Source organism: Thalia democratica, chromosome 2, assembly GCF_965202585.1.
Source record: "Thalia democratica chromosome 2, ktThaDemo2.hap1.1, whole genome shotgun sequence".
NCBI classification, from domain to species: domain Eukaryota; kingdom Metazoa; phylum Chordata; class Thaliacea; order Salpida; family Salpidae; genus Thalia; species Thalia democratica.
This window is the reverse complement of record NC_139166.1, coordinates 54,415,047-54,441,406: the sequence shown is the minus strand read 5'-3', so window position 1 is coordinate 54,441,406 and position 26,360 is coordinate 54,415,047. Positions and strand designations below refer to the sequence as shown.

The 26,360-nt window shown below is 30.9% G+C and overlaps 1 protein-coding gene across 1 annotated transcript; it reads left to right on the top strand.

The window, feature by feature from the left end:
• Positions 1-706: 706 nt before the first annotated feature.
• On the top strand, positions 707-26,360 carry LOC145828717 (uncharacterized). The gene is made up of 25 exons (XM_082936473.1): positions 707-810; positions 5,719-5,871; positions 6,186-6,226; positions 6,381-6,516; positions 12,801-12,970; positions 14,508-14,628; positions 15,625-15,778; positions 16,001-16,125; positions 17,017-17,136; positions 17,528-17,671; positions 17,906-18,144; positions 19,396-19,477; positions 19,582-19,729; positions 20,366-20,532; positions 20,838-21,081; positions 21,346-21,467; positions 21,794-21,865; positions 22,177-22,398; positions 22,646-22,856; positions 23,014-23,145; positions 23,378-23,482; positions 23,952-24,116; positions 24,865-24,953; positions 25,219-25,830; positions 26,212-26,360. Exons 1-25 carry the CDS (start codon positions 732-734, stop codon positions 26,358-26,360), a joined length of 4,002 nt encoding a protein of 1,333 aa, XP_082792599.1. The 5' UTR covers positions 707-731.

Below are 26,360 nucleotides of genomic sequence, written 5' to 3'. Positions count from 1 at the left end.
TTTATTCTTTTGTGCCTTGCAATGAGGGCAAGTTTAAAACAGCGCTTGCGTTTCACTTGTAACTGTTGTTGTTGAATTTATGTTCGGTGAATGAAAACACGACATTTGAAAGTTTTTGCCTGAATGACAGTTTTGCCTTGTTTGAAAAAAATAGTGGCTAAAAGTTAAGTTTTGCCAGTTTTTTTAATGGCGAAACTAAGATTGATGGTTTATATACATTTTTAACAAAAACACAAAAATAAGTAAACTATAGTAAATACTGATACTATTCAATAAGCCAAATAATGTGAGGTTTAGTGGTAATCCGCGAATGTTCGTGTAAATATAAGGAGTTTATACTATTTTCTTAAGAAAAAAAGACAAGAAATATCGGTAACTGACTTCGCAAAACAAATTAGTTTAGTTCGACAAATATAAATTTTCTTCTGTTTATATTTGTACTGCAAATATTTACTTGGTATCATTTTTGCCTTTTTTGTTTGAAATGATGGCTTGAAGTTTTTTATTGTATGTCAGACGTTGTTTAATTTATGCTATGGTTCTTTTCTTTGACAATATGTTGTTTTAAACTCTCAAAACAAGTTTGTTTTTATTCAAATTTTTACGAGTTTGTGTAACTGAAACTAGTGTAAATATATTAATATTTTGAATACTTTTCCAGGTAAAAGTTTTATACAAATAAGATAAATAAATGGTCTCAAGCTTTAGTTGATAAGCGAGACAACAGAATCATGAAAACTCAATTGGTATTAAAAATATTTTGCATTATTGCAATGGTATATACAAAGCACACTGAATCTACTTTTAAAGGTTAGTTAGAATTTTTGGTTTCAATTTAGAATATTTTCAAATTTATTGAACTTATAAAAAGTGTTAATGTGTCATTTAATTGAATTTTATTAAACTAGCTATTTTTTACTTAATGAAAATAGTGAACTACATGATTGTATTTCAAACACTTGCTTGTCAATTAAATAGCCAAAAATTTTAAACCATTTTTTATTGCACACAAAGCAAGTTATAATGAAATTACTGTTAAAAATTTATAAAAAAAAAAGTTATAACATCATCGGGTGAAGAAAAATAGAAAACATAGGAAAACTGTGAGTGAATTGTAGCTGAATAATTAATGAGGTATTGCGAATAGCCTCATGGTGTAAGTTATTCAAATGTATTTTTCCAGCGACATTGTCCCATCAGCAACTCTTTCTTTAATCAATATCAAACAGCAAACACGCATGTGTACTTATTAAGAAATATCTTGTGAGCACGGGTTATTGTCGGTGCAAAATTAAATTCCATGTTAAATTTACCGTTAATATTAATCAACCCTCTAATCTTTTTGGGTAAGAAGTTTTAATCAGATTACTGTACGAACTTATTTTTGCATGTTTAAAGCTTGTTACACGAAAATCGAACATTTTGAAAAGTTTTACATAAAAAGTGAAAAACATATTTTCAATAACTTTATAAGTATAAACTTATGTCAGCGGTTCAAGAAAGTAAAATATCCATTTTTTAATTTTGTTTTTGTTGATAATGCCTTTTTTAATCTTAAACCAGTTTTTTATACTAAACAAAGTTTAACCACCATGACAAAAGTATTAGTTTTATTTCATAGAAAAAAAGATTAAGAAACATTATCTAACATTTTTTTTTAAACAAACAACAGTTTGAAGAGTGTTAGTAAACACACAATTTGGTTCAATTTAATATACCAATAAAAAACCTTAAAAATTTCACACAAACTGAAAAATGCTCTAATGCACCGTCGCATAGTCGTAAAAACGTGTGTTGAGCGTAACCAAACACACTGGCTGCTTAGTAATTAGCTGAATTTTCCAATTAACCGCTTTAAAAGCGCGCCTAAAACAAAAAGAGCTCTGCGCTGTTGTTGGCTCGCTGACTGATTTACACTTGGATTCTCTCTGCGGACCCTGTGTATTTCCTCTTGGGACGTTCGGTGTTGAGTTATCCATTCACAAGATTCTTTATGTGTGTCAATGGCGTAGAGGTGTTTTATATTTAAGCAGAACCTTATTAAATAATCAGCTGTATTGATACATTTGTAAACTTTTTTATTTGTATAAAAATGACCTTTATTTTAAGTATTGAAAAGATTTTGAAGTCGGTTAGTTGAAATAGAATTTTTTTTTTTTTAAATATTGATAAAAATAGAAATAATTTTTTAATTTACGTCTACATCATGTACTTGTATAGAAACAAAACAGGTTCAATTCCATGACAATAAGTGAAATAAGTTTCTTTCGTTGAATCTAAAGAAAAGTTTTATTTTTTTCTAATCTATTAATCTTCATTTAAAATCTCCACGAATCCGAAAGCCGATTCCAAAAGCTTGACTGATCGAAAATCCAAGTTTTCATATTAAAATTAATCTTGAAGTTTTGACAGTGCAAAGGCCATCGTCTCAGCTTCCGATTTCATCTCTCCGGAAGGCGATAACGACAGTGAGCTTCCGAAGATCCTTTGGACTGACCTTTTCAAAGTTACATCATTCGGTTCAGCTCTTTTCAACGATTGAGTTGCGAAAAGAGGAAAAACATCATGAATTATTAACACATTATTGCGCCCCATAGCTCAAAACCGTGATACGATCGCCAGTATCGCGGTTTCACTGGAAGATTGCATCGCCTGTTAAGTGTTTGCGGGTGAAAGTTGGCTGCCCAAAGTAAAACAAGAGGAAAGGAAGATCTTTTCGCCGGGAAGATCTTCCGAGTATTTTTTTGCAAGATTAAAATCACCCCTGGCTGTCAGCGGGCTAAATCAATTACTGGTGAAAACAGTAGCGGCGGCCACTGTGCAAAGTATATTAATATTGACAACAAAGAAGTACAAGGAAAGTGAACCGGTCACACGCGCGTAAGTAATTTGTCCTGGAGATGTGCGTTTGTGCGAGAGGTGTGTGTTTTGCACCATAACATCGGTAATAGCTGCACACAGTAGAAAACACGCGTTTTAGTTAGATTTTCTTGCCGTGCAAGACTTGTGTGCATGTGAGTCGTGAATAATTTATTAGAAGTTCATTTGAAATAACTCTCTAACAACTACTACGAGAAAAGAAACCCGTGCGTTTTGCGAAGCAGTAACTAAGTATTTCAGCCATATTAAAACTGGTTAAAAAGTTATAAGTTTTGAACTTTGAAACGCTTACAGTATAGATCTGTAAGTTTTCAAAGTTAAGAAGCGTGTTTTTGAAGAAAGTATAGTTTCTATAGCGCTCTAAACATAAGGTAATTTGTTGTCAAACATATAAACATTACTTCGTTGATTGGTTTTACAAAAACGTCGTGACATAGTTTTACAGTGGTTCAAACTTGTTTTAATCATGTTTAACCAGTCTTTTTTAATTTTTTTTTATAAAAACAAAAAAAAAGTTATGGACTTTTTAGCAAAAACTACAAAATAAAGAAATTCTTTTAATATCAAAAAAATTTAGCAAAACTACCATTCAAATACCATAAATGCTCTCATATACTGTGTCCAAACTTTTTTAAACAAGCTTTGAAAACATTGAATTAAACTTGAAAACAATTTCAACAGTTATGTAAAGTATCTTAAAGAGACTAATTAGTATCATAACCTCAAGAAGCTACTTGAAATTTTTTAACGTAAATTTTCGCAACGATGAAACTTTTTTTAATCAGAAACTTGCTTGATCAAACAAGTGGGGTTGTTTTGTGTTGAAACAAAGTTTAAATTTGAACCCCAAATGAACCAGTCAAAACTAAGTAGCGTGATGATAGGGGCTTTTTTTTTGTTATTTGCTTTGAAATCGGTTTTACAATTTTCTCAGTATAGGGTTTTTAGGAAAAAAGTTAAAAAAGTAAATGGTTAATGATAGTTTTGAAAGTTTACTTTTACATTAAAATGAGTGTTATTTTTGTATTTTTGGTCAATAGGTACAATTTGTCAGATTTACAAAACAAGATGAATAAAATTATGCTGTTTAAAAAAAGCTTATAACTTTGTTTTATGCAAACAAAAACAAGTTTTCAAAATTTAAAAAATTAAGTTAAAACTCAAAGTATACTTAAAACGTTAAATACATTGAATTGAGTTTGAATGCTATTGGGCAAGTTTTAAAGTTTTTGAGTGATAAAGTTTTACACTATGACAGTATTGTCCCTTGGTAAATTAGTCATTTAAATTTTAAGAGAATCTCACGCTTTTATATAACATTTAATTGTCCTTTCGAGTACATTTGTTCAATTTTGTCCTTTTCAGTTGAAAAATAACTTTGATTTGAAAAATTTAAATTTGATATTAACATGCTTATAAATATTGTTAGTAATAATACGTAAAACAAAATGCGTACGCCTTTCAAAAACAGCTTAAACAATAGTACTTTTAAATAAAAAGTAGTTTTACTATATCAATTAATTTTAATCATTCATTACTTATTTTGGATCAAAACGCGTCATCAGTAAAAAATCAATATAAATAAATTATTAAAATAAAATCAACTAAACAAATGCTCATCTTGCTTAGCTGTTTACCTATAATAAAAAGTCCTAATATAGAATAGGTTCTAAAAGTATTGCACAAACTTTGTAGCAAATTTCTCAAACTTATGTTATATTTTAAGATTAAACTTGTAAACATTGTTATGTATCAGCCGAGCGTCTGCTTTAATTTTTATCAGACAAGGAAGCGGTATTTAAGTTTTTGTGGTGATACTCAACAGAAATTAAATATTATTGTCACTTACTTATTGACGTCTTTTGTTTAAAACTTTTTTTGTTTGCTTAATTAGCTGGAAAAAACCGTTAAAACTTAAAACTTGGCAGTTTTCGCATAAAACAAGTGGTGTTTTATTTTAAGCTTTTTTTACTTTAAACAAGCTTATTAGAGCTAAAATTAAAAGATTTCGCTTACATTAATAACAAAATTTTCAAAGTAATTTTCTTTATTTAACTGACATGTGTTCTCTGTGTTAAACAAGATACGTATATCGATCAAAAAATAACTTCAACTAAAAAAATTCAATCAAAACTATTTTCAATCATTTATTGTTTATTTTGAACCAAAATTACCAGTAGTAAAATAATCAATACAAACATGTTATTAAAAATAAAATTAAATAAGAATTCGTTTACGCAAAAATTTCGCTCGCTTGTATATTAAAAACCTAAAACAGTAAGGTTTTTTTCCTAAGATAATTACAGCCGCTTAAGTTTATCGCTAAAACACAACGAACTCAAACACGGTTTGTTTGCATAGACGTTTATGTTTGAGGTCAATACACACTGTGCTAATGCTAACAATGAGATAACTCTTCGCCGAACTCTTCACAGCAAACACTTGACTCTCCGGCCAGCTGTGCTTGCCGACAAGGTGTCCTTTTGGCAGCTCACTTCCTACTCACACACAACTAACTGCCTTTGTCGCAACATGTACTGCGCGAATGTAGAAAAATTCCAAATGCCTTAATTTGTTGCTATACTCAATAAAAGCATATTCTTTTTTTATTTAATTTAGTTTTGTTTTTACATGGTACGGAAAAATATTAGTATTTATACTAATACTAATCTTAAATGTTGACAATTAGTATTTGTAATAGTATTATATAAGATTTTCATACATAATATAAATTTTAACCCTAAAACTTTCTTTATTTTAAAGTTAACTTAATAAAAACATGAAATTAAATATTCAAGAATTTTTTAATAGCACAATAGAGTACACATATTTTTTCAGGTTCCAAGTCCAAGGTCAACCTGTGCTTCTTGGAGCAGCCGAGGAGCTTCTACACCACCTACGACGACTCCGGCGTCAAACTGGTGTGCACGGCTGAGGGGTTTCCCCCTCCGCGAATGTACTGGACCGTCGACGGGCACAACATTACCACGTGTGAGTGTTTCCAACACTTTTTTGTAAAAAGTCGACTTACGCCCGCATTTTAGATAGGGCTTGCAGTTGGGAAGGCACGCACCCTTTTGTTTGGCGTACGTGTCTTTGGGTTGGTTTTTTGCGGAAATGGAGCTTTGTCAAAGGCTCCTCTTTCGCAAACATACATGCGCAGGTGATACATAAGTAACAAAATTTTGTCTTTCACGCGTGCACCTGTTTAAAAGTCAACCTGTTTTTAGCTTTCCATTGAAATTTTAAGTCCCCGAAATGTACATACCTATTTTTTTCATTACTTTAATTACATTTTTTTACAGTTCGCAGCATCTACAAAAAAGACAAATCTTATGGAAACCGAGTGAGTTTGATTTTGATTTTTAATAAAAAACTAAGCTGCATTGTCGGTTTGTATTGAAAAAGTTTTAGATACAACTGCTATTTTACTAGGGATAAAAAAACAGTAAAAAACACATTATGTTTTTCATTTAAATGCAACTTGATTGTTTTTTAAGACGTTTTCATCACTGAAATTCTTGACAATATGGGATTCTTCGAAAAAGGAGGAGGGAAATACAGGGGATTACCAGTGTGTTGCAACTAACAAACACGGAAAAATAACCAGCCGTGTGGCCCAAGTTTACGTAAAATGTTAGTGGGTTTCATGCTTTAACTTTTCATATAAACCAAGTATCTTTCATTTAGAACAGTTTTAAAACTCATGGTGTTTTCGTAAGAGTCAGAACTATAAACAAATGAATTATAAACCTTGAAAAATTTAGCTAAGCTTAAATGTTAACTTGGTTGTATAACATTTAGAGAAAGAAATATTAAATGATTTTAATACAAAACACATTTGAATTTAAAATATTTCCTCTAACATGTCAACAAAAGCTTGCCAAAGGCTTTGATTTACAGATTAAGGTAAACCGAAAAATACATACTAAGGGAGCCGTAATAATTAACCGTTTACGGTCAATAATTAATGACAATAAAAATTTGGCAAGCCTACAAGTGACACATATTATAAAAACAAGCAATTTTTAAGCCAAAGCTGTGTGGGAAAATTAATCCGTGTAGCAAATTCTTTTAATACTCCTGTTATTTAGCTGTGTGAGTATATATTTCAAACACGATGAATAATTTATTGACCTTAACAAACCAAATAGTAGGTTGTTATTTGAGTTTTTTGATACATTTTTTTTTTGTTTTCAACTAAAACATTGAAAAGTCAAAACACGTTTAAAACTTGTGTTTGAAAACTAGTAAATCTGCTATTTTTTTTTTACAAAACTAGTCGCTATCTTCCGTTTTCATTTAGCAAGTTTTATCTTACAGTTTTAGTTTATATGAAATCTTAAAAATTAGTTGTCATTTACCAATTTTTTTAAACTATCATAATGTCTAATAAATTTACTGCAATAAGATTACTTTTATAGAATGTTATGCATGTTATTTTATTATCAATACTATAATAAGTGAAAGCGATTTGTACATTTACCTTTCACGTTTTTTCACAAAACAACCGACTTAGTTCAAATTAACCCGCTCAGCAAATCAACAAAAACTCATTTTTGTTGTCCGCCAGCCAATTACAGTCAGATTTGCTCACGAAAATGCAGGTGCGTTTACAACGAAAACATTTAATGCAAATCTGCTGTCGGTGTGTTTACCTTGCGATCATCTCAATTGCCTAGTTTCTACTCTCCTTTTCTTTACTGGTAATTTCAATTAGAGTTTGCAGTTCCATTTTGAAGTTTTTGTTTACAAAAGTTGAAATCTTGGAAGCGTCGGCCCGTAGTATTATCGAAAATAGTTTTAGTTTGGCAAGTTGAAATGAGGTGAACTTTTAAATAAATAACAGTTTTCTAAAAATAGCGTACCCTTACCTTTAAAATTTCATTTTGTTTTAGTTCAGAAGATCCACAACAGAAAACTTAAAAACAAAAATATATTTAAATGTTATTATATATATATATGTATAACATGTTATTTTGATATGTTGTAAAAACTATGATAATTGTTAACATTCTACAGTTTAAGGTTTTAAACTTTAATTCATTTAGAAACGATCGAGGTCTTTTATCACACAAATTTTAAAACTTAAAGCATTTCAAAACTACTTAGTTTGCCTAATTTTTGTTAATTTGCCTGTTTTAGAGTATACATGTCACTAGAAAATTCAAGCACAACTCTTCTTTAGCTAATTTACTTAACAATTATTTTCATGTTTTTTTTTCGGTTTTGTCAAATCCGTCTAATGCTGCCTTAATGCCTGAGTGGATTAGGCCAACACAGAGCTAAATTCAAATAATATTTGTGGAATTTTGTGTACACAATTATTTTAAGCTCAAAATGATGCTCGTACCAAAATAAACTGAACATATGTTCTTTTAACTAAGCAATTATACTATTTAGAATTTCGTCTCAGCAGCTCAGAAATAAAACCTCACTGGGTGTTTTCCAACAAATCATTTTAAAAGATACCTTTTTGAATTTAGTGATGAGAAATAAAAAGCAACCAAAAGCGTGTTTCGAACACCATCTGTGTGACACGTCTAATTCTTCAAATGTTCTTAATAAAAGCCTTAAATATTTTTTGTTGTTACATGCAAAGGTAAGAAGGGCATTTAATCTCGCACATTGCCGGTCTTATCAGCCCTGCGAACCGTCGATAAGCACATTTCGGCTTTACAACGGCAAGCGTATAATGTTGTATTCCAAACAGCGCGCATATTCGCGGCGGTCCGTTCTTTTTGTGTTGGCGTCCCCCAAACTCTTTATCGATTTGTTGCTTTTTGTGCTCTCTTTGTGGTCTTTTAATACGCGTAATATCAGCGAAATAAATGGATTTCAATCTTACTACGGCGAATTTACTCTTTTTTTGTTGTTTATTTCCAGCACAATGTAGCTTGTTTTGCGCGCTTTGTGCCCCTTTCCTAGGTTTTTAACAAATAGTTTTGCTTTGATACTTTTGGAAACTTTTGTGCGATGGAATATCGAAATTAGCTGTTTTCCCGTTACAAAGTCATAACAAAGTAACATATGAATTTTTGAATTAGCCAAAAAAAACGAAGATTTTTTTATAGATTAGAGAAAACAAAAGCTTTTGACAGGGCTATTGTTCTTGACAAGTTTAAATGTATAAAATCAAAAATTTTAAAGTTAATAAGGTTCATGAAAATTTGTTTATTTAAACCTAACAAATGTACTGAAGGTTTAAAAAGTTTATTTAAAATTCAGCGCTAAAAAAATTCACAAGTCGTTCTTGTGTACACAACTCGAGCAAAAATTTTGTTTTCACAACTCGCCGTTCAATGCGAACAAGTAAGAAGTAAAAACAGCTCATTACGGAGTGAACTTCGGCAGAAAAGAAGAAGAAAAATCAATCATATTTGCCCGGTAAAAGGTTAAAGCACAACATCGTTCGCTTTTCGTCGGCTTTATCTTAATACACGAGTGTTTTGGCTTTTCAAGCATGCATTTTTTTCAGTATGCTAAGTTCTCGGAAATTTTTTTTTTCCCCTTTCATTGAGTTGAACTGCTGTACAAATCGTGTTTATTTGTTTTAAATTAAGAGCAGAAATTAAAAGCGAACAAGTTTAGCTGACGAAAGAAAAATACCAAGCAAACACGAGAAACAATTGAAAATCTTAAGCTAGTTAAGTGGTAATTTGTCATGATAATTCAATTGGCTCCTTGATACCGTTTTAATTGGCCGCGCGCGATGAAACTTCTGAGACGTGAAAACCGAAATAAATCACTTTCAACCGAAATACCGCCGTAAATAAGTGGATTTCCACAGCTTAATCGTCGCGAATCTGGGGCAACTTTACACCTCAAAGAGCGCGTGAGAGGTGGCTGCCCCAAAAAACACGGAATTTTTCATGAGCAACCCGGCAAAGTTGAGCGACGAGTGGCGAATTAGTCGCGCGTAATTACGTGAAGCTGCCAGCCAACGAGCTTCCACTTTCGTGTAAACATAAAAGTTGCTACAACAAGTTTTTGTACAAGATTATTTTCAGCTTATTTCCATGAAAGCTACACGCTTGTTTACTTGAACTTACAGCACGCAGCAAGAAGTAACTTGATTCGAACAGCACAGCACGTAGCTGGCATGAGAATCGACCTTCTCAGCACATTTACATCCTGTTTTATGTGTTGGTGCAAGTTGCGCAAAATTTAAAGCGTCGCAATTAGAACGTCTCGCTCGTTAATTTCTGATCGACGACAGACGAATGCTGACCCAGATTCGTTATCACTCAGTTCGAAAGTGAAAATTGCCGCAGCGCGAACTAAAGGCTGCAAAGTAATAGCTGTGAATGCCTGTTATTAAAAGTCAATTTTGAAAACTCATTTCGCATCGGTTCGGGACCTTTGTGTCAGCTGCGCCCGTGCTGAAGAATTCAATTAAGATAGCGCGCGAACTTTGACCTTTGAACAGAAACTACAACAGCGCCGAAAATAAACTCTTGTGTCTTTTTTGAAAGTGATACACCGTTTCTGAAAAGTATTAGCTTTTGTGTGCAGGGAAAATATGAACATATGTAATGCCCTCTGAACATTGTTTATAAGGTACACGATATTAGCTTTGCTTAAATTAGCTTTAAAAGTAAAGTATTGGAAAAAAGAGAGTGAAAACAAAACTTTTAAAGAGCTTTGAAATATTGAAAATTGAAGTAAGAGTCTAAACAGCTATCCCTGTTGTGTTCATAGTAGGTGTTTCAAAGTTGACATTAATTAAACAAGCTTAAAAAACCATTAAATATTGTACAAAATTTTTACTAACGCTTAAGTGATGTTTATAACAATTAGAAGAGTATTAATTAAAACTATGTATATTAAACTTAAACTTCCTTGTCGTAATAACAAAACAACTTTCAAGTTTAAACACACTTTTACTTCAAGGTAAAAAAGCTAAAATAACATATTCGTCATTGTGCTTTGAATCTCTAACGACACTTTGTTCACTAATAATGATAAATACCAATAAGGTGTGGCACTTGATTAAAACATTTTATTATTGACACCAATTAAATAGCTTGAACGCTACTCTGCTAACTTTGTAGCGCTGTTGATGTTATAAAAAACTTTACAAGCTTTTTCTGTTCCCTATTATTTCGATAATGATCTTGCGCACTAAACGAAAGCACTTATATTTTAAGTTGTAATGCCTTGCTTGAACAAATTAATTTAAAAATAAAAAATGTCTCTTTTTTAATTCTGAAGCATAGTAAACGCTTAATCCTCTTTAAAGTTGTTGTATGCAATTGTTGTGTAAAGGACTTGAAGTGCAATGAAAACTGTTCATGAATACTACTTAATACATCTTTAATGTGAGGATTTAAAACCTTTTTACTTATCAGTTATTTTATCAACAAAAAGCCGACGTAAATACTAAACTGTTAAGTTCCTTTTAAGCGAAAAATATTTACATATGTTGAGATTAGAGTATATCGAATTGATTTTGACTTGGCTTTTTAAGTTTTCGTGATTTTAAAATTGCCTCAAAATAAATATAAACCGGAAGCTAGTTTGTGCGTGCTTTTTTCGTTCGTTCTAATTTTATTTCGAAAGTTGATGCGGAAATATTACAAAATTAAAAAATAGTTTGTAAAATTAATCGTTAAGCTTAAATGTTCTGTTTAAAAAAGAATTGTCTTGATACTTGAAATTTTGATTTATCTGTATAAAAGCTATAAATAATGAAAAATTTTTAGTTTTTATTTAGAAGCTGGAAAAAAGTATTAATATAACAATACTTTTTAGATTTGTAACAATAACTTGGTGAAAAATTTGGGTTTCTTGAACGTTTAAATGTTTTTGGTGTAACTGACAAAAACACTTAATAATAGTTAAATTCAAATTTACCATCACTTAATTGACTTCAAGGAAATTAATTGTCTTCAATTGTCAGTTTATTGGAGTTTTGTTTGTGTTTAACTTACTTGTATAATAAATTATTTAGGAAAATTAGAAAAGTTATGTAAGAAGTTTTTCAATGAAAGATGTGTATTGATGTAAAAAATAACTTTTTGAATTAGAAATTAAAAATATAAAATTTATCAAATTTAATTTTATTGATATATTATTAAGTGGTACATATTTTAATATTATTCAAATTCTGTCTTTCTTTTTAAAACAAAGACATAAGTTTGAAATAAGCTTCAGTTTTACTATGATTATTTGAAAGTTATTGAGTCTTTTAAACAAAGTATTCTTTTATTATTAATAACAAACTGACTTTAGTTTAAAGGCTTTAAAAAACTAAATTTAAAAAAATCTAAATTTTACTTTTTTGAACAACTTTACAGAAACTAAAAAGTATTTATACTAAAATTGTATACATAAATCACTCGGAAAAAAGCAAAGTTGTCAATTTTTGAACGATAAAGTAGTATAATAATATTATATTTTTAAGTTTTTTTATACGTTTTTTTTAATTTAGTTTTTTTAAGCTTTAAATTTAAGCAAAAAAATGTTACAAAGTTATTCGAAGTAGTTTTTTATATTAATGTTTTAAATAAAACTGTTTAGGAGAGTTTATTTGTAAGCAATCTTTAGTAAAACTTAGTAAAACTGTTGCTTTTACAACTTAGAGTCTTGGCTCAAAACAATTTTATAAAAGTTTGTGAATCGACGTTTTGTGACGTAGCAGACATTGAAAAATGCAAGAGGTCGCTTAATCCTCCGCTTGCAAAGCACTTGTATTTTTCGCCAACTAACTACTTGCGGTGGGTAGTTTAAAATCGATGACTTGCAACTAATTTACTTGCCTCTAGCTTTATTACCTTCGATGGCCTCTTGTCTCTCGTTTCATTAGAGAAATATCTAATATTTTAAAAGATTTTCTCGTAAAGGTAAATAAGGCAAGAATAATATTATATTAATTTGTAAAGGTTTAGCTAATTTGAAATACTCATAACTTTTTACAGCCATCGGAAATTTTCTCGATAATCCGTTCGATGAGGCTGGTAATGTTGGCGATGACGTTATGTTCGAATGTTCACCACCAGAGGGAGTCCCAGAACCCAAAGTCACGTGGTTGTTTCAAAAATACGACGGCATTAACAGAACTGAAGTTTTATACGATAAAAGAAAAATGGTTAGTAACGTCTAACTAACATATAATAGTTTTTTTTAGTTTTTACTTTACTTTTCTTTTATTTTGAAAAACACGTTTTTGATATTTAAGACTTCTAATGAAGTCAAAAATTTTTGGTATAATTCAACTAAGGTAGACAACTGCTAGGTTAGTACTAAGTTTAATTGAGCAAAGAAAGAATACATTTGACTTTTAACATAAATCAGATGCGTCAATTTATCACCAATCAACTTGAAGTAGTTAGTATCAGGCTTACATTGGCTGTAAAAAGTTTTATAGATTTTTGTTAGCTTAAAAGCAAAAAAGCAATCAGCTTAAGTTCACTATCACACTAAACTAAAACTACTTAAATTGCACTAATGTTTTAAATCAATGTATCACGCTTTAAAAGCCGCAAACAAAACATTTTAAACTTGGCTATGACTTGCTTTAAAAAACTTAGAATTTGTGCTGAAGCTGTCTGGACCTAAATAAACAAAATAGGAGTAGAATCAATAAAATAAATCAAATTAGCAACCGTATGTTTTTCATCCGAATACACACTAAAAGCTATTTGTTTGTTACAGGAAAAGCAAAATCACAGTAGACAAAATCACTGCTAGAAATTCCCCGTTGTAATTTGCTTACAAGCAAATTCTACCCAGGGCAATGTATCAATGCTGCGCAAATCTGTTTTTGTGCATTTCTGATTGATAGATGGTTTTATTGTTTTTAAAGTAGCATAAGTGTCCATTTGCTTCATACTGTGTGTGTATTAAGTTAATATTTCAACCTCAAAAAGAGTAAAAAGACATAAAAATTGGTCAAAAAATAGATTTTAAGAACTACATTATTGATTTTAAAATGCTATTAATGCTAACATCTAAGTGTTCAAGGTATACTTTTTTAAAATTCCAAATCTAGTTACTAAGAAGTACTTGATATAAAATATACAACGATTTTCCTTTCAGAAAAAAGTACTGTTTTGTTTTTGTACTCAATATTTCAAACACAATTGTTTTTTCAATTTAATATTAAGAAATTATAAATTATTTAAAACGTTGTATTTGAAAAATTTAAGATTAAAAATGATACAATTTTATAAATAAAATGTTTATTTTAAAGGATTAAAATATAAAGTGGGTATACTTTTGCTATTTTTTCAGATTAAAAAAGTTCAGTGTACTTAATAGACAGATAATGCTTTGATATCCATAGAAGCGAATACATTAAGCTTGTTTTAGTGCTAACTGTAACTAAATTACTAACTTAACAATTGATACACCAATATTTTAGTAGTTAGTTTGTTAACATACTAACAAAACTCATTTATAAAAAAATACTTAAAATCTTTGGTGAAGTGTTTATTTAGAAACAAATTTAAAATATAAACTGTTTGTACTTTTAACTTTGAATTTGACTACTTTTTGTCTTGTTTAGTATAAATTTGGAATAAATTTTCTTAGTAGTATAAACTATGCTTTTTTAGATAAACGAGTACGTTGTTGTTTATTTCACACTAAACTAACTTAAACTTTTTTTCTATATTTAACTACAGATAAAATCAAACAATCTCGTAATAAAAAATCTGCAACCCGAAGACAGAGGATTTTACACTTGTCGAGCTAAAAACGATGCAGGAACTAGACTGAGTTTAGCTGCAGAGCTAAGAGTCTTTGGTTTGTTTTAATTAACCATTGCAGTTTTGTTAATAATAATATTTTTTTACTATTTTCATGTTTTTAATTCCTCGCTATATTTAAGTTTATGTTCTTACAAAACCAAGTTTTAGTATTTTTGGTGAAAGAAACTTTTGCTTCGGAAAACGTCGCATATTTAATTACGCTTTTAATTATTAATAACATTTGCTTGAAAAACTAACACAAGACGTCAAATTGTTTATTTTTGCAGTCTTTTGTCGTAAACAAGTTTTAACCTAAGAGAAAAGATAAAGCTGGTTTCTTACCTGCTTGTGAATGTGCGGTTAATAAAAGCAAATTAGTAAACAAACTCAATATTCACGTGTAGGAAAAAAATCATAAGTTTACATGAGTTTAATCTCAATTTTACGAGTTGAAGTAATAAACTTTTCAACTACGCATCTGTAACTCAAAAAAATTGTTACGAGCTAATGTATTATACTTTGAGAAATATTATGCTAAACTAATAAAGCAACTGAAACAAACGCAGTAAGACTTGTAGACAAAATAGTACAAGGTTGTCACACTGTTGTTAATACAAACTTACCTTTTGCTTTTTAGTGACATAAAATCAATAGTGATACTAATGTACAGCGAATTAACCTTTTTCAGTATTTATTACTTTGTCAACTTGTATCAAACAAAACTTCGAGCAAAAGATCAGCAGTTTTAAGCAGAGTTTGAAAAAAGTAAAACTGAACCTTTGTCTTGCCCGTTAACTATTATTCAATCAAACTACTTTACATAGTCTTAACAAAAAAAATATCAGTATGTTGAAGTTTGATTATAAAATTCAGCAATAACTTAATATTTATTACTTAAAAATAAGAGAGAATTCTTTATTCTAAAAAAGTTTTAAAACTTTTTTCTACATATTAAATATACACGTATGATACTATATTTACAGTAATAAATATGTTTGTTTGTCATAATTTTATTTGAATAATAAATAAAAGAAAATTTATGGTTTTGTAGAGCCTCCAGTTTTCACTCAGCTAGCAGCAGATAGAAATGTGAAAGTCGGTGAAAGCATCACGTTAGACTGTCAAGCTGTTGGAAATCCCGATCCTTGGATAGAGTGGTACAAAGATTCAAGAGACGTTAAAGAAATCAGTCAGTATGGTAAAAAGTAAGTGAAACACGTTTTTGAATATTGTAAATATAATTAAGTTGCATTTGAAACTAAATAAAAAGTATTTTTTTTTGTTAAAGTTTAATTTTATCCTATTTTAATTGCTACAATAAATATTGTTATTACCCAAAAATAAATTGTATATACTCAGTCGTTAAAACAGTCTTAGTTGGCTATAAAACGCTTAAGAAAAAATTCAAAATAACCAAACATTTGCAGCTACAACCTGATAGAAACGAAGCTGCAAGTGAACGTGGGCAGCGGGGAGCAGTCGGGGGTTTACACCTGCAAGGCGAAGAACAGGGTGGGCGAAGTGGAGCACAACGTGCACCTGGAAGTTGATAGTAAGTTCGCGTGTGCATTTCAAAGTGTACAACTAAAATTAGCGCTTGAAATAAACAATAGTATGTTCACAAAAAAAAAACTATGTAATACACTATTACAACACTGTATAACCATTTGAGACTAAACACTTAGTAAGTGTTTAATTTTTACTTGTTATGTGAAGAACTTGTTTGAAAACTAAAACCAAAAACATTGCTTTTAAAATTGTAAGTTTTCCGTCTGAAATTGTTTTTTATCTTATGATTGCTCTTTTTAATGGCTAAATTACATTGGGTAACAATGTACTGCCAACAATACATATTTTAAAAATACTAAATGAATTTCACATATTTGTTAACAAAAAATACTTTTTTTTAGCAGAAATAATGTTGCTTATTTTTACATCAATTTTAACTGGAACTTATCAAAACTTTGTTTTTGTAGGAAGCTACCAACTTTCTTGTGTGAAACATTTTGAACTAAATTTTTCATACAATTACTCTTGTCAAATAACAAAAGCTTGACCTTTATCTTCCTTGCGAACTAATAAAATATTCCTTACGTGATAATATTTTGTCATAATCTTTACAGCTACCCACGGCATATGGTGAAGTACGTATTATTTTCAAATGTAATAAATCTCTAATACAATTTAACATTTACAGCTTATGTTAGAAACCAGTCTTTTGACATTTTTCAAATGCCTTGAATTATACGAGCTAATTACTGTATACAGTTTTCAAAGCAATATATAGTTATACATTTTTATATACAATGTAGCTTTCATGCAATGTATCTTTTGTTTTCAATACAACATATAGAGTTTTATATGCGATGTAGCTTTTTATAAGCGCATTGGGAACAGTCTAATTTCATAGGCAAAATAAAAGTTACAAGCTTTTATTAAACAGATCCGCTGAAAATTGAAAAGTTCTCATCAAGCAAGCAGGCAGAAGTAGGGGAAAATGTAATGTTGTTTTGTAAACAGAGTGGCAAGCCTCGTTCCGTAGTCACATGGTTTTCGATTAAAGGTAAACAAAATCGAATACTTTTACCAACTTTTTGAAAGCACTGTACACTCTAAAAAACATTTGTTAATAATATGTACTTAATTCTAAGCAAAAGAAGTAATATTAAAGCTAAATTATCCGAACTTTTATTTCTTTAGGTGATAGTTTTATTTAAATTTCCACAGTTTATCTATGCATTTTGTGAATTAATTTAGATCCAGTATTATTTTTAGTCATAACAATTTTTTTGACAAATAATAAAATTACGAGATATTTAGAACATAAGTTTATTCGTTTAAGTATTTAAAAACTTAATTATTATGTTTCATTTTATTTTTAGAATTAAAACGGTTGCATTTGTACAAAGTTTGAAAAACATTATTCTATTTACTTACTACACTTCACATTTCAGACACTTACCAAAAGTCGGGGTTGAGCGCCATACCTGATTTGAATGGAAACCTGGTAATACCTGACGTCAGTACTCAAGACAGTGGTACCTACAGCTGCATGATTGAGAACGGACTGCAGGAACAAATAGACCTTCAAGTGAAAGGTTACTCACAGTTGATATGTACAGCACTTGGTTAACAAATGAAAAATATTTCCTTTTTTATGAAAACTATTAGTAAACACAAAGTGTTCGGAAACAATAATAAACCGTAGTTTTATTTTTTGAATTGTAGTTGTGCTACATTTAATATTTTTCGTTGTAACTTTTGATAAATAATGTATATTTTCTTGGATTTTTAACTTGTTAGCTGTCTTTTAAATAAGTATGTTGTGCTAGGACCAGGTGACTTCTACCCGCCAATAATTACAAGCAAAGTCCAGAATTTGTACGCTGCAAAAGGCGAAACAATAGAATTTGTTTGTGAATTGGGAAAAAATGACAACGCGTGGAAAATTGAATGGTACTTTATAAAGGATGATCTTATTACTGTGCTCGAAAGCAGCCAAGATAATTCAATTAAAATTGAAAAACTTAATTCGGCCGTCGGTGAAAAGCTTACCATAAAAAGCGTACAAGTGAGTATTTAAAGTTCTTTTAAACTTTTATGTAGCGAATCACTCATTATTTATTTAGTAGAGTTATTAATTTTTTCGTAGAGAAAATCTATTAAATTTCTCACATGTATTTAAAATAAAAACACATATTGTTAACCTAAACTTGATCAAAATTTATCAGTTAACATATCAGACAGTCTACAAAAGATTTTTTTTACTTTTTTTGATGATTGTTTTGCTTTACTTAAGTCGACTAACAATTTAACTGGTTTTCGAAACTTCAAACACTACTACGTTGTTTTAATTGCACTGTTTCAACTTCCTATATAGTACAGTTATTTAAACAGTTATTTTCGTTTTTTCAACTTTTAGCTCCATATTGACTACTGTTGTCACAGTATTTCTATTTATTTAGTCCAATTCCTAAATATATCGTGACTTAGTGGAAATCAAGTTTAAGTCGACGGGCCGATAGATAACGAAAAGTTTGTTTAGCACAAATATTTAAGTAACACTCCTTAAAGCTTTCACGCAATATTTTTCTAACATTCAAACGAGTTTATAAAAGGCTCCTTAATTAAGTTGATAGACTGAACTACTTAATTGTTATTTTAAGTTTTTATTGAAAAATTAGTTTGTAACTAAAAATTAAAATTTCAAAATTTAAGTTTTAAACTATTTTAAACAAAATTGAGTTTAAGAAAAATTTAAGAGAACAGATTTGAGAAACAGTTGTTATGTAAATGACTTTATAAATGACTGCAAGTCTTACAGCTTTGTTTTGCATCGCACAAATGTCACTTTCGCAAGGTGGTTGTTACGTCATAGTTAGTAGCGGCGACACGAATTTAATTAAATTTTTCTGCCGGACAGCAGCACAGGAGATAGAGCGAAGTTTGAAACGCATGAATAAATAAAGAGGTCGAGAAATGTGCAAAGTTTATGAAAAGTTCTTTTGACACCTTGTTCATATTTTAAATGAAAAAAAGCCTTGCCTGAATTCGCAATAAAAGCGTATTGAACGCGCTCTAAATATGCATACATGTTTCTACAAAATCTGGTTAAATCTTTAAAACATAGGTAAAGCGCGCTTAATAGGTCGAAATCATAGATTTTCTTTGACTTTTAAAATGGTTTCTATTTGAAAAAGTTTTTTGTTCATTAACTGAAGATCTCTTTTGAATTGCTTAAACGCGCGAAACATTGTTTTGGCAATAAAATTTAAAAGTTTGAAGTGAGTAAAAAAAGAGTAAAATTAAAATATTTTCAAAGGCCGGAAACTACGGAAAGTACAAGTGCGAAGCCTCAAACCAGCACGGCGCAAGTTCTATATCCGTGAACTTAAAGCTACCAGGTACGTCACATTTTTTCATTTGATATTCCGATTTCTGTTTCGAGTTCGAGCATGTTCCGCGCGCATGTACCACAAACATTAATTAGCCGAAAACATGTTTTCAGAATTGAACGGAGCCGACAGTGATGTATTGGGAGCGCCGGAGCACTTGAAATTAGTCTCGTCCGAATTAACATCGCTTCGTATCAGCTGGGCTGCTGGTGATTTAAATGAGAATGCTGATGAAGTTAATTACCAAGTATCGCACTACAGGTTCGACAAACATTTTTGCCTAATTGGTTTGGTAGTTTGTTTAATTGACTTTGCTGATAAAACTATGAACGAACGTATTTTAAGAAGTTCGTTTAGGTTAATACGAGTGAGATTATTTCCTACAGTATATAGAATTATATTAGTTATTTGAGTGTAAGTTCAGTAATAAAAACTAAAGATTTTACCACGGTAAAACATATCACGGTTACTTGTAAGTTTTAAAACACACAAAAAAAAGTTAAGATTATTTGCTTTAAAGCTGCTATTGAAAATCAAAACAATTTTATCAACTTATATGTTTTAGTTTTAAGATACTATATAAATAAATTTATACATTTGCCTTTTTCGTAAAATGTTGAATGTAATAACTTTAAATAAAAATAAAATATTTAGCACAGCTTATACACTAAAAGTTCACAATAACTTGCTAGGTGAATGGAGTTTATTTAAATTATAATTGAACACAACTTTTTTTTTTATTGAATAGAAGTTATTTAGTATTTTTATTAAGAAGGGCTACGTAGCTTTTTTTTATGACATTAGCACAACCAAGTTCCGTGTAATATTTTTCTAAAAACACTTAAATATCTTAAAAGTGTTTAATTTACTTAGTACAAAATATTCAATTGTAAACAGAATCAAAAGCAACAGTAGATTATGGACGTCTGTGAAAAATATAAAAAGTACTGAGTACACAATTACTGGTTTGAAACCTTCTAGCGGTTATTTCATTTACGTGAGAAAATTTGATAAAAGTATGGGCTCTGCACCTGTACAGTCCAACAAACCGTTTTACACGTTAGGTACGTAAATTTAGTGTTAAATATAATCATTAAATGTCATTTTCTGAAAAAAAAAGTATCACAACCATTTAAAAGTTTTAAACCAAAAATAAATTACACATATATTTCTTAGTTTCAGTAGATGTTTGTCAAATATTTTATAGTTTGTAAGAAATAGTTAATTGAGTTTTATTTAAATTATTTCAGAAGCAAAAACTAGTTGTAGTAAAGAATTCTAATGTTTTTTTCTAAAATAAAAAGTAATAATTAACAATAATCAAACTGATACTGGTGATAATAAATTTATTTTTTTCTTTTATTCATAGATCAGCCAAATGCTGTCGACAAAACTACAACCTCAGTACTGAATTCCTTGGCAACAGTCGGCATCAACGTATCTGCCGTCACACCGGTCAGCGGTAACCAAGGCAACAGGGAATTCAGGCTGCTGTCCTGGGTTACGTACAAAGACGCTTGCAGAGTGGCCCACGGGTTCATTTTGACAGTGAAAAAGCTGCAGAACGATGCAAATAACAAGCACCAAACAGTTGCAGTACCTTGCGAGCATAGGTGAGCGTACTAAAATAAACTTGTACCACTAAAATAATATTAAATGAAAAAAAACAAAGTTTTCTCTTTTTATTTTTATTTCACCATAATTTCGACATTTAAAGTTTGTCATTATCACAACAAAAACTAAACAAAAAATATTAGTGTAATGAACTAGAGAAAAAAATGTATACTAATATTATACTTTAGTACTGCTTGTTATTACTTACTTATCACTTTTATCTTTTAAAAACAAACTTACATAATATTTTCAACACTCTATAGATCATACAAGCTGCCGGTGGACAAGGAAGCTGATTCATTTTACGAGGTTCACATTCGCCTGTACAGAGGTAAACTGATTTCAGAGCCGAGATCCGTTGCAGTGATTTCAGCAAGTGGAACTGGTAAGCTAGTTTTCATTAAAAAACACAAATAAGTTGTTTTAAAGATTCTTCAACTAGAATAAGCAGTATAATTTGTCTTACAGTGACCAACACACGCCCAGTAAATTTTGTCGCGAAACAAGAAAACTTAAAAGGCAAGCATTGTTTAACAATACGTTGGAAAAAAACAAGAGATGACGATCTAACAAACTTTGATAAATTCTACGTTTCTATAAAAAGTAGCGAAAAAAGTTTGAACGTAATCTTTTACGCCGATGAGAAAAACCTGAACGATGGAGTCTACGAAGTTAAATATTACAGCAGTTCTGAAATAAATGTTTTACTAGATGTCACAGTAACTCCAGTCTCAAGTTTAGGGCCCGCAGTTGCTTCAACAAGATCTTTCAACTTCAGCAAACGTAAGAAAATTAAATAAACATAAATTTCTTAAACTTTGATTTGAGTTAAGACTGTTTTTAATTAAGTAGAAAACTACAAAAAATATACAATAAATGTTAATTAGTGTTTTGGATAAAGCATTTATCTAATAAAGCTTTTTGTTGATACTGTTAGGCTGTAAATAATAAAAAAATTGTCTAAAACACAATAATAAAACACGAGAAAAGTCACAAGAAATAAAAATAGATTAATTTTATAAAGCTAAACTAAATGATTAACCCACCTTTATTGAGTTCTTCTTTTTTAACTTTGAAGTCGTAATCTCAAGCAGGAAACGTCACTCGACCCTCAATTTCAAAAACGCCCACCGCCGCTAAAACGCCAGAAGAAAGGGAAATCCCCTCGATGACGTCGAACATCGAGAGCTTTCTGGCGACACCCGCCGGAATGGCGACGATCATCATCACGTGTTTCGTCATAGTCGTCACGATAATCACAGGGGTGAGCTGCTGGCTGAAGAAGAGACGCAAGCCGAAGTTACGCGAAAGAACCGGTAAGTTTCATTTAACATGCTAGATTGTTATAAAACCTAAGCGCTAAAACGGGCAATGTTAATTTTTGTTTTGTTTTTCATGCTTATTTGATTGGATTGGTGAAACTTGTTGCTGCAGTTCATTCGTTTAGCTTTACTGCTCACACAGGTTTCATTGAAGTTTTTATTGGCTATAAGTATACAAAATTGTGTCTATTTTTCAAGTGTTGTCTGAAATATTTTCTTACTTAGTACATGACGTTTACAGATAGCACACGAAGAATAAACAAGTTTGGTCAATCGCCTAACTATTCTCACAATTTCAACTTGACTCTGGTCGATCGCCCGGGAACTCAAAAAACTATTGGTAGTCATAGCGATAGCAACTACACGAAGCCTTTCAACTCTGTCGTCAACAACGAGTACATTCCGTTGTCACAACAAAAACATTATGAGCCGTCGTCAGTCAGATCTTACGGGTTATTAGAATAAATTTTTTCGTGTAACTAAATTACATAAATACTAAAGTTTTAATAACAAGCTTTTAAGCAAATGCAGTTAACAGATTTGGTTTTATTTTAGTACACATTAAAGCTTTGTTCTTGCCTAATTTTATTTTTATTAAAAACATTCTAGACCAAACCAAGTCATTGATAGCAACAGAACGGTTGCTAATAGCAACACGAGCCCTCAGTTTTCCTACGTAAACGACCAGCTGATTTCTCTGACTTCAATCGGTGCTCAGTTCTCTCAACAAAGCACTGCAAAGTTTGTTTTATTACGTTACAAGTGTTATTATTCAACATACGTTTTGAAATAGTAAAACTTTTCAGAAATGCTTAATTAACTAAAATGCTCTTAAAAGCATACTTGTTGGCTATAATCTGACATACCATAATGAACCTTAAAAAAGTTAAAAACAAACTTTGGTGTCTTAGGTAGTTATATTTTCTTTTGAAAACAAGAGTATAGCAAAAATTTATAAAATTTAAATATTTAGGCAAGGTTCTGTGATGCAAAGAGCCAACTCAACTCACGCTGACCACTACGAACAACAGCAGACTACCAGCCCCCAGCACTCACTGAGAAGCAGAAACCAGAACAAGTTTGTTTCTTCTTAAATATTCTTTATCCATAAGACAACAACTAATGATTTTAAATGTTATTGTTAACTACATATTTTATGAATTATATATTTTCAAATTACTTAAAAAGCTCTAAAAGTATAAGAATAGAGTTTTGTGTGATATAAAAAAAGTTCTCAAAAGTAAAACTATTTTATACCATACAAACAATTTTATACTAGAATTAAAAATATCGAAATGTTAATCAAAGTATTTACGAGCAGTGAAATGAACGTGACGGGTGCACTACAATTTGAAATATTTCCATCATTTTAAGTTGTTTCTATTTTGAGAAAAACATTACTAAAAATTCTCTAAAATACAAACATTAAGTTCTGTGTAGTGTTAAAAAATATATCAAGAAAATTCAAAAACAAAACTATTATATACCATACAGACAATTTTGTTGTAAAGTTGAAATTTAAAATTCGTAATATTTATTATAAACAGTGAGATGAGCCTGACGGGTTCCTCAGTTCCAAGGAACAAGATGCGGGACATCTCACAGATCCACAGACACAACTCCACATCCACGCTCCTTAGTAACTACTCCAACCCGCCCAACACGAACGTTGCCATGACAACGCTCACCGAGCCCCCTGCAATGCAACACAGGTTGGAAGACTTGTTTCTGATATTTTTTAGATTTATGATATGATGAGTAGTTGTTAAAAAACCTTGAAACAAAACTTATGTAGCATTTTGATAAATATTTTTTTTACCTTCAAGTAACTTTTTAAATTTTTTTTTTAAGTTTTATTGATTCTACTATGCCCTTCTATCGAAAACACTATTTTTAAAACTTTTCTATTAGCACATAAGTTGAGCTAACTACACCAAACAGTTTAAAATAGTTTAAGTCATTAAAATTTACATTTAGATTTTGCTAGTATTTATGCACAAAACTTCGAAAACTTTGTTATTGGCTGTACTCTTTTTACAAGGTTTTATGTGTACTATTACTAAAATAAATTTGTAAAAATTTATCAACAATTTTTTTATCTTTTCAAAAAAGGCAAAAAGTTAATTATTTTGAATTGTAAGATTATAATATTTAATACGTTAGAAGATATACTAAGTAAAAAATACCATAACTGAAATTATAAGATGAACTGTTTCTTTTCGAATAGAAAATTATTTTGTTTTTTTACTTTAAAGTTATCTGCTATATATAAAAAGATAAGTTGCATAAAACATTTATTAAACTAACGTATAGTTCGAGGCACTTGTAAAACAATGACAAATCACTTAAACCGCGATCAATCACTATTAAACATTAAATTGATTTATGACTAATACTAACTCATAACTTAAGAAAAAAATTGATACAAGTGTATAACATGATAAAAAAACATTGAAACAGACAAATAAAACAACCATTGATGCTGAACAATGTTGATAACACTTGCAACCAAAACGTGGTTCACAGAGAAGCTTACAATCAAACATTAGGTGGGTTTTTGAATTCTGTTTGAAAAATAAAGATGCTTTTCTAAAAGTAGTTGATGTCTTCTCGTGCACTATGATAAAAGCATTTATTTGTAAAAAACGAGCTTGTACTTATAAATAAATAAAAACTGTTTTATTTGAAAAAAAGTATTAACTGCGTTTAAAAGAATTTTTCGCTACCAAAAACGTATTAAGTATGTTAAAGTTAAAAGCAGCTAATCCTTAAGAGGCTAAAACAAAAAGTCAATGAAAAGTTTAAACTTGACAGACTACGACGAACGCCGTGTAGCCGACGACCAATACGCTTCTTCCGGCGACGAGTCCTTCGACATGACTTCCGTTTCTCAAGTGGGACTCCCCCCTACAAGCAACCAGCACTTTCACCACCGCGGCAACCAGCAGCAGTTTGTTCTGCCCACGGTAGAGGAAGCGAAGAACCCCAACGACACCGACCCCCTCCTGGATACCTCCTCGCTCGGCAACCAGCAGGGTTACCATAGAAACCGCCGCAACCACGGGAGCGCGACCAACTTCAGTGTGACGTCGTACAACAACCACACGGGCGACAGTGGCATGTCGGCGGGCGTTTCCTCCAACGTGGAAGACGCGGGAGTCGTGAGGAGGATAGCCGGGTTGGACGAGAAGTTCGTTGCCAGGGCGGTGTCGCCCCAACAGAGCGCCGTTTCGGTGCACAGCGGCCACAACAGCACGGCTTCCAGCTGCTGGCAGTTCCAGAAGCCGGGGAGTCACCACGGTTACCATCAGCAACAGGTGGGGAGGTCGAAGCCGTCGCTGAGTTCGTTCAAGGGGGGCGAGGCGAAGCATAACTTTTACAAGAATTTCGACGAGAAAAACCAAGCGAAGGCCGAAGAGTTTCCCGGTCAGTTTCAAAGATTAAGTTATAATTCATTACGAACATCGAGTTAATTAAAAATAACTTATGTGATTTATTTCATGTTTTAATTGCAGTATGAATTCAAATATGCAACGCAGCATATCTTTTTACGTCATTAAAGTTGTTTGCATGGCTTTTTTAAGTAAACTTTAACAACAGAAACCAATTGCTGTTTCATTACAGAAAATCAGTATAATATAACTTTTTGAAACAAACATTTTATATAGTTTTAGTTTATGTTTTTGGTGTTAGCTTACCAACAAGGCTAACATTCGTGAAAAATTTCTCACATACTAACTGTCAAGTTGTCAGTTTGCATTTAAATTGTCATAATAACCGTATAACTGTCGTATTGCATGGCAACAGATCCTCCGCAGTTCACTACCTTCCAAACGCCGCGTCATGACAACCAAGCGCACAAACTGGCTTCCGACAGAAACCACCCCAAAATACCCGCCAACCCCTGCAAAGGTGAAGTTTCCACTTCCGATTTTTACAGCGACCAAAGTCAATAA

What these genes read in the sequence shown, in the direction of transcription:
- LOC145828717 (XM_082936473.1), top strand. Translation starts at nt 732, where the DNA reads ATGAAAACTCAATTGGTATTAAAAATATTTTGCATTATTGCAATGGTA. An exon ending in ATCAGTCAGTATGGTAAAAA is followed by an intron (nt 15,779 to 16,000) that starts GTAAGTGAAACA and finishes AAACATTTGCAG; the next exon opens with CTACAACCTGATAGAAACGA. An exon ending in AGAAGCAGAAACCAGAACAA is followed by an intron (nt 23,483 to 23,951) that starts GTTTGTTTCTTC and finishes TATTATAAACAG; the next exon opens with TGAGATGAGCCTGACGGGTT.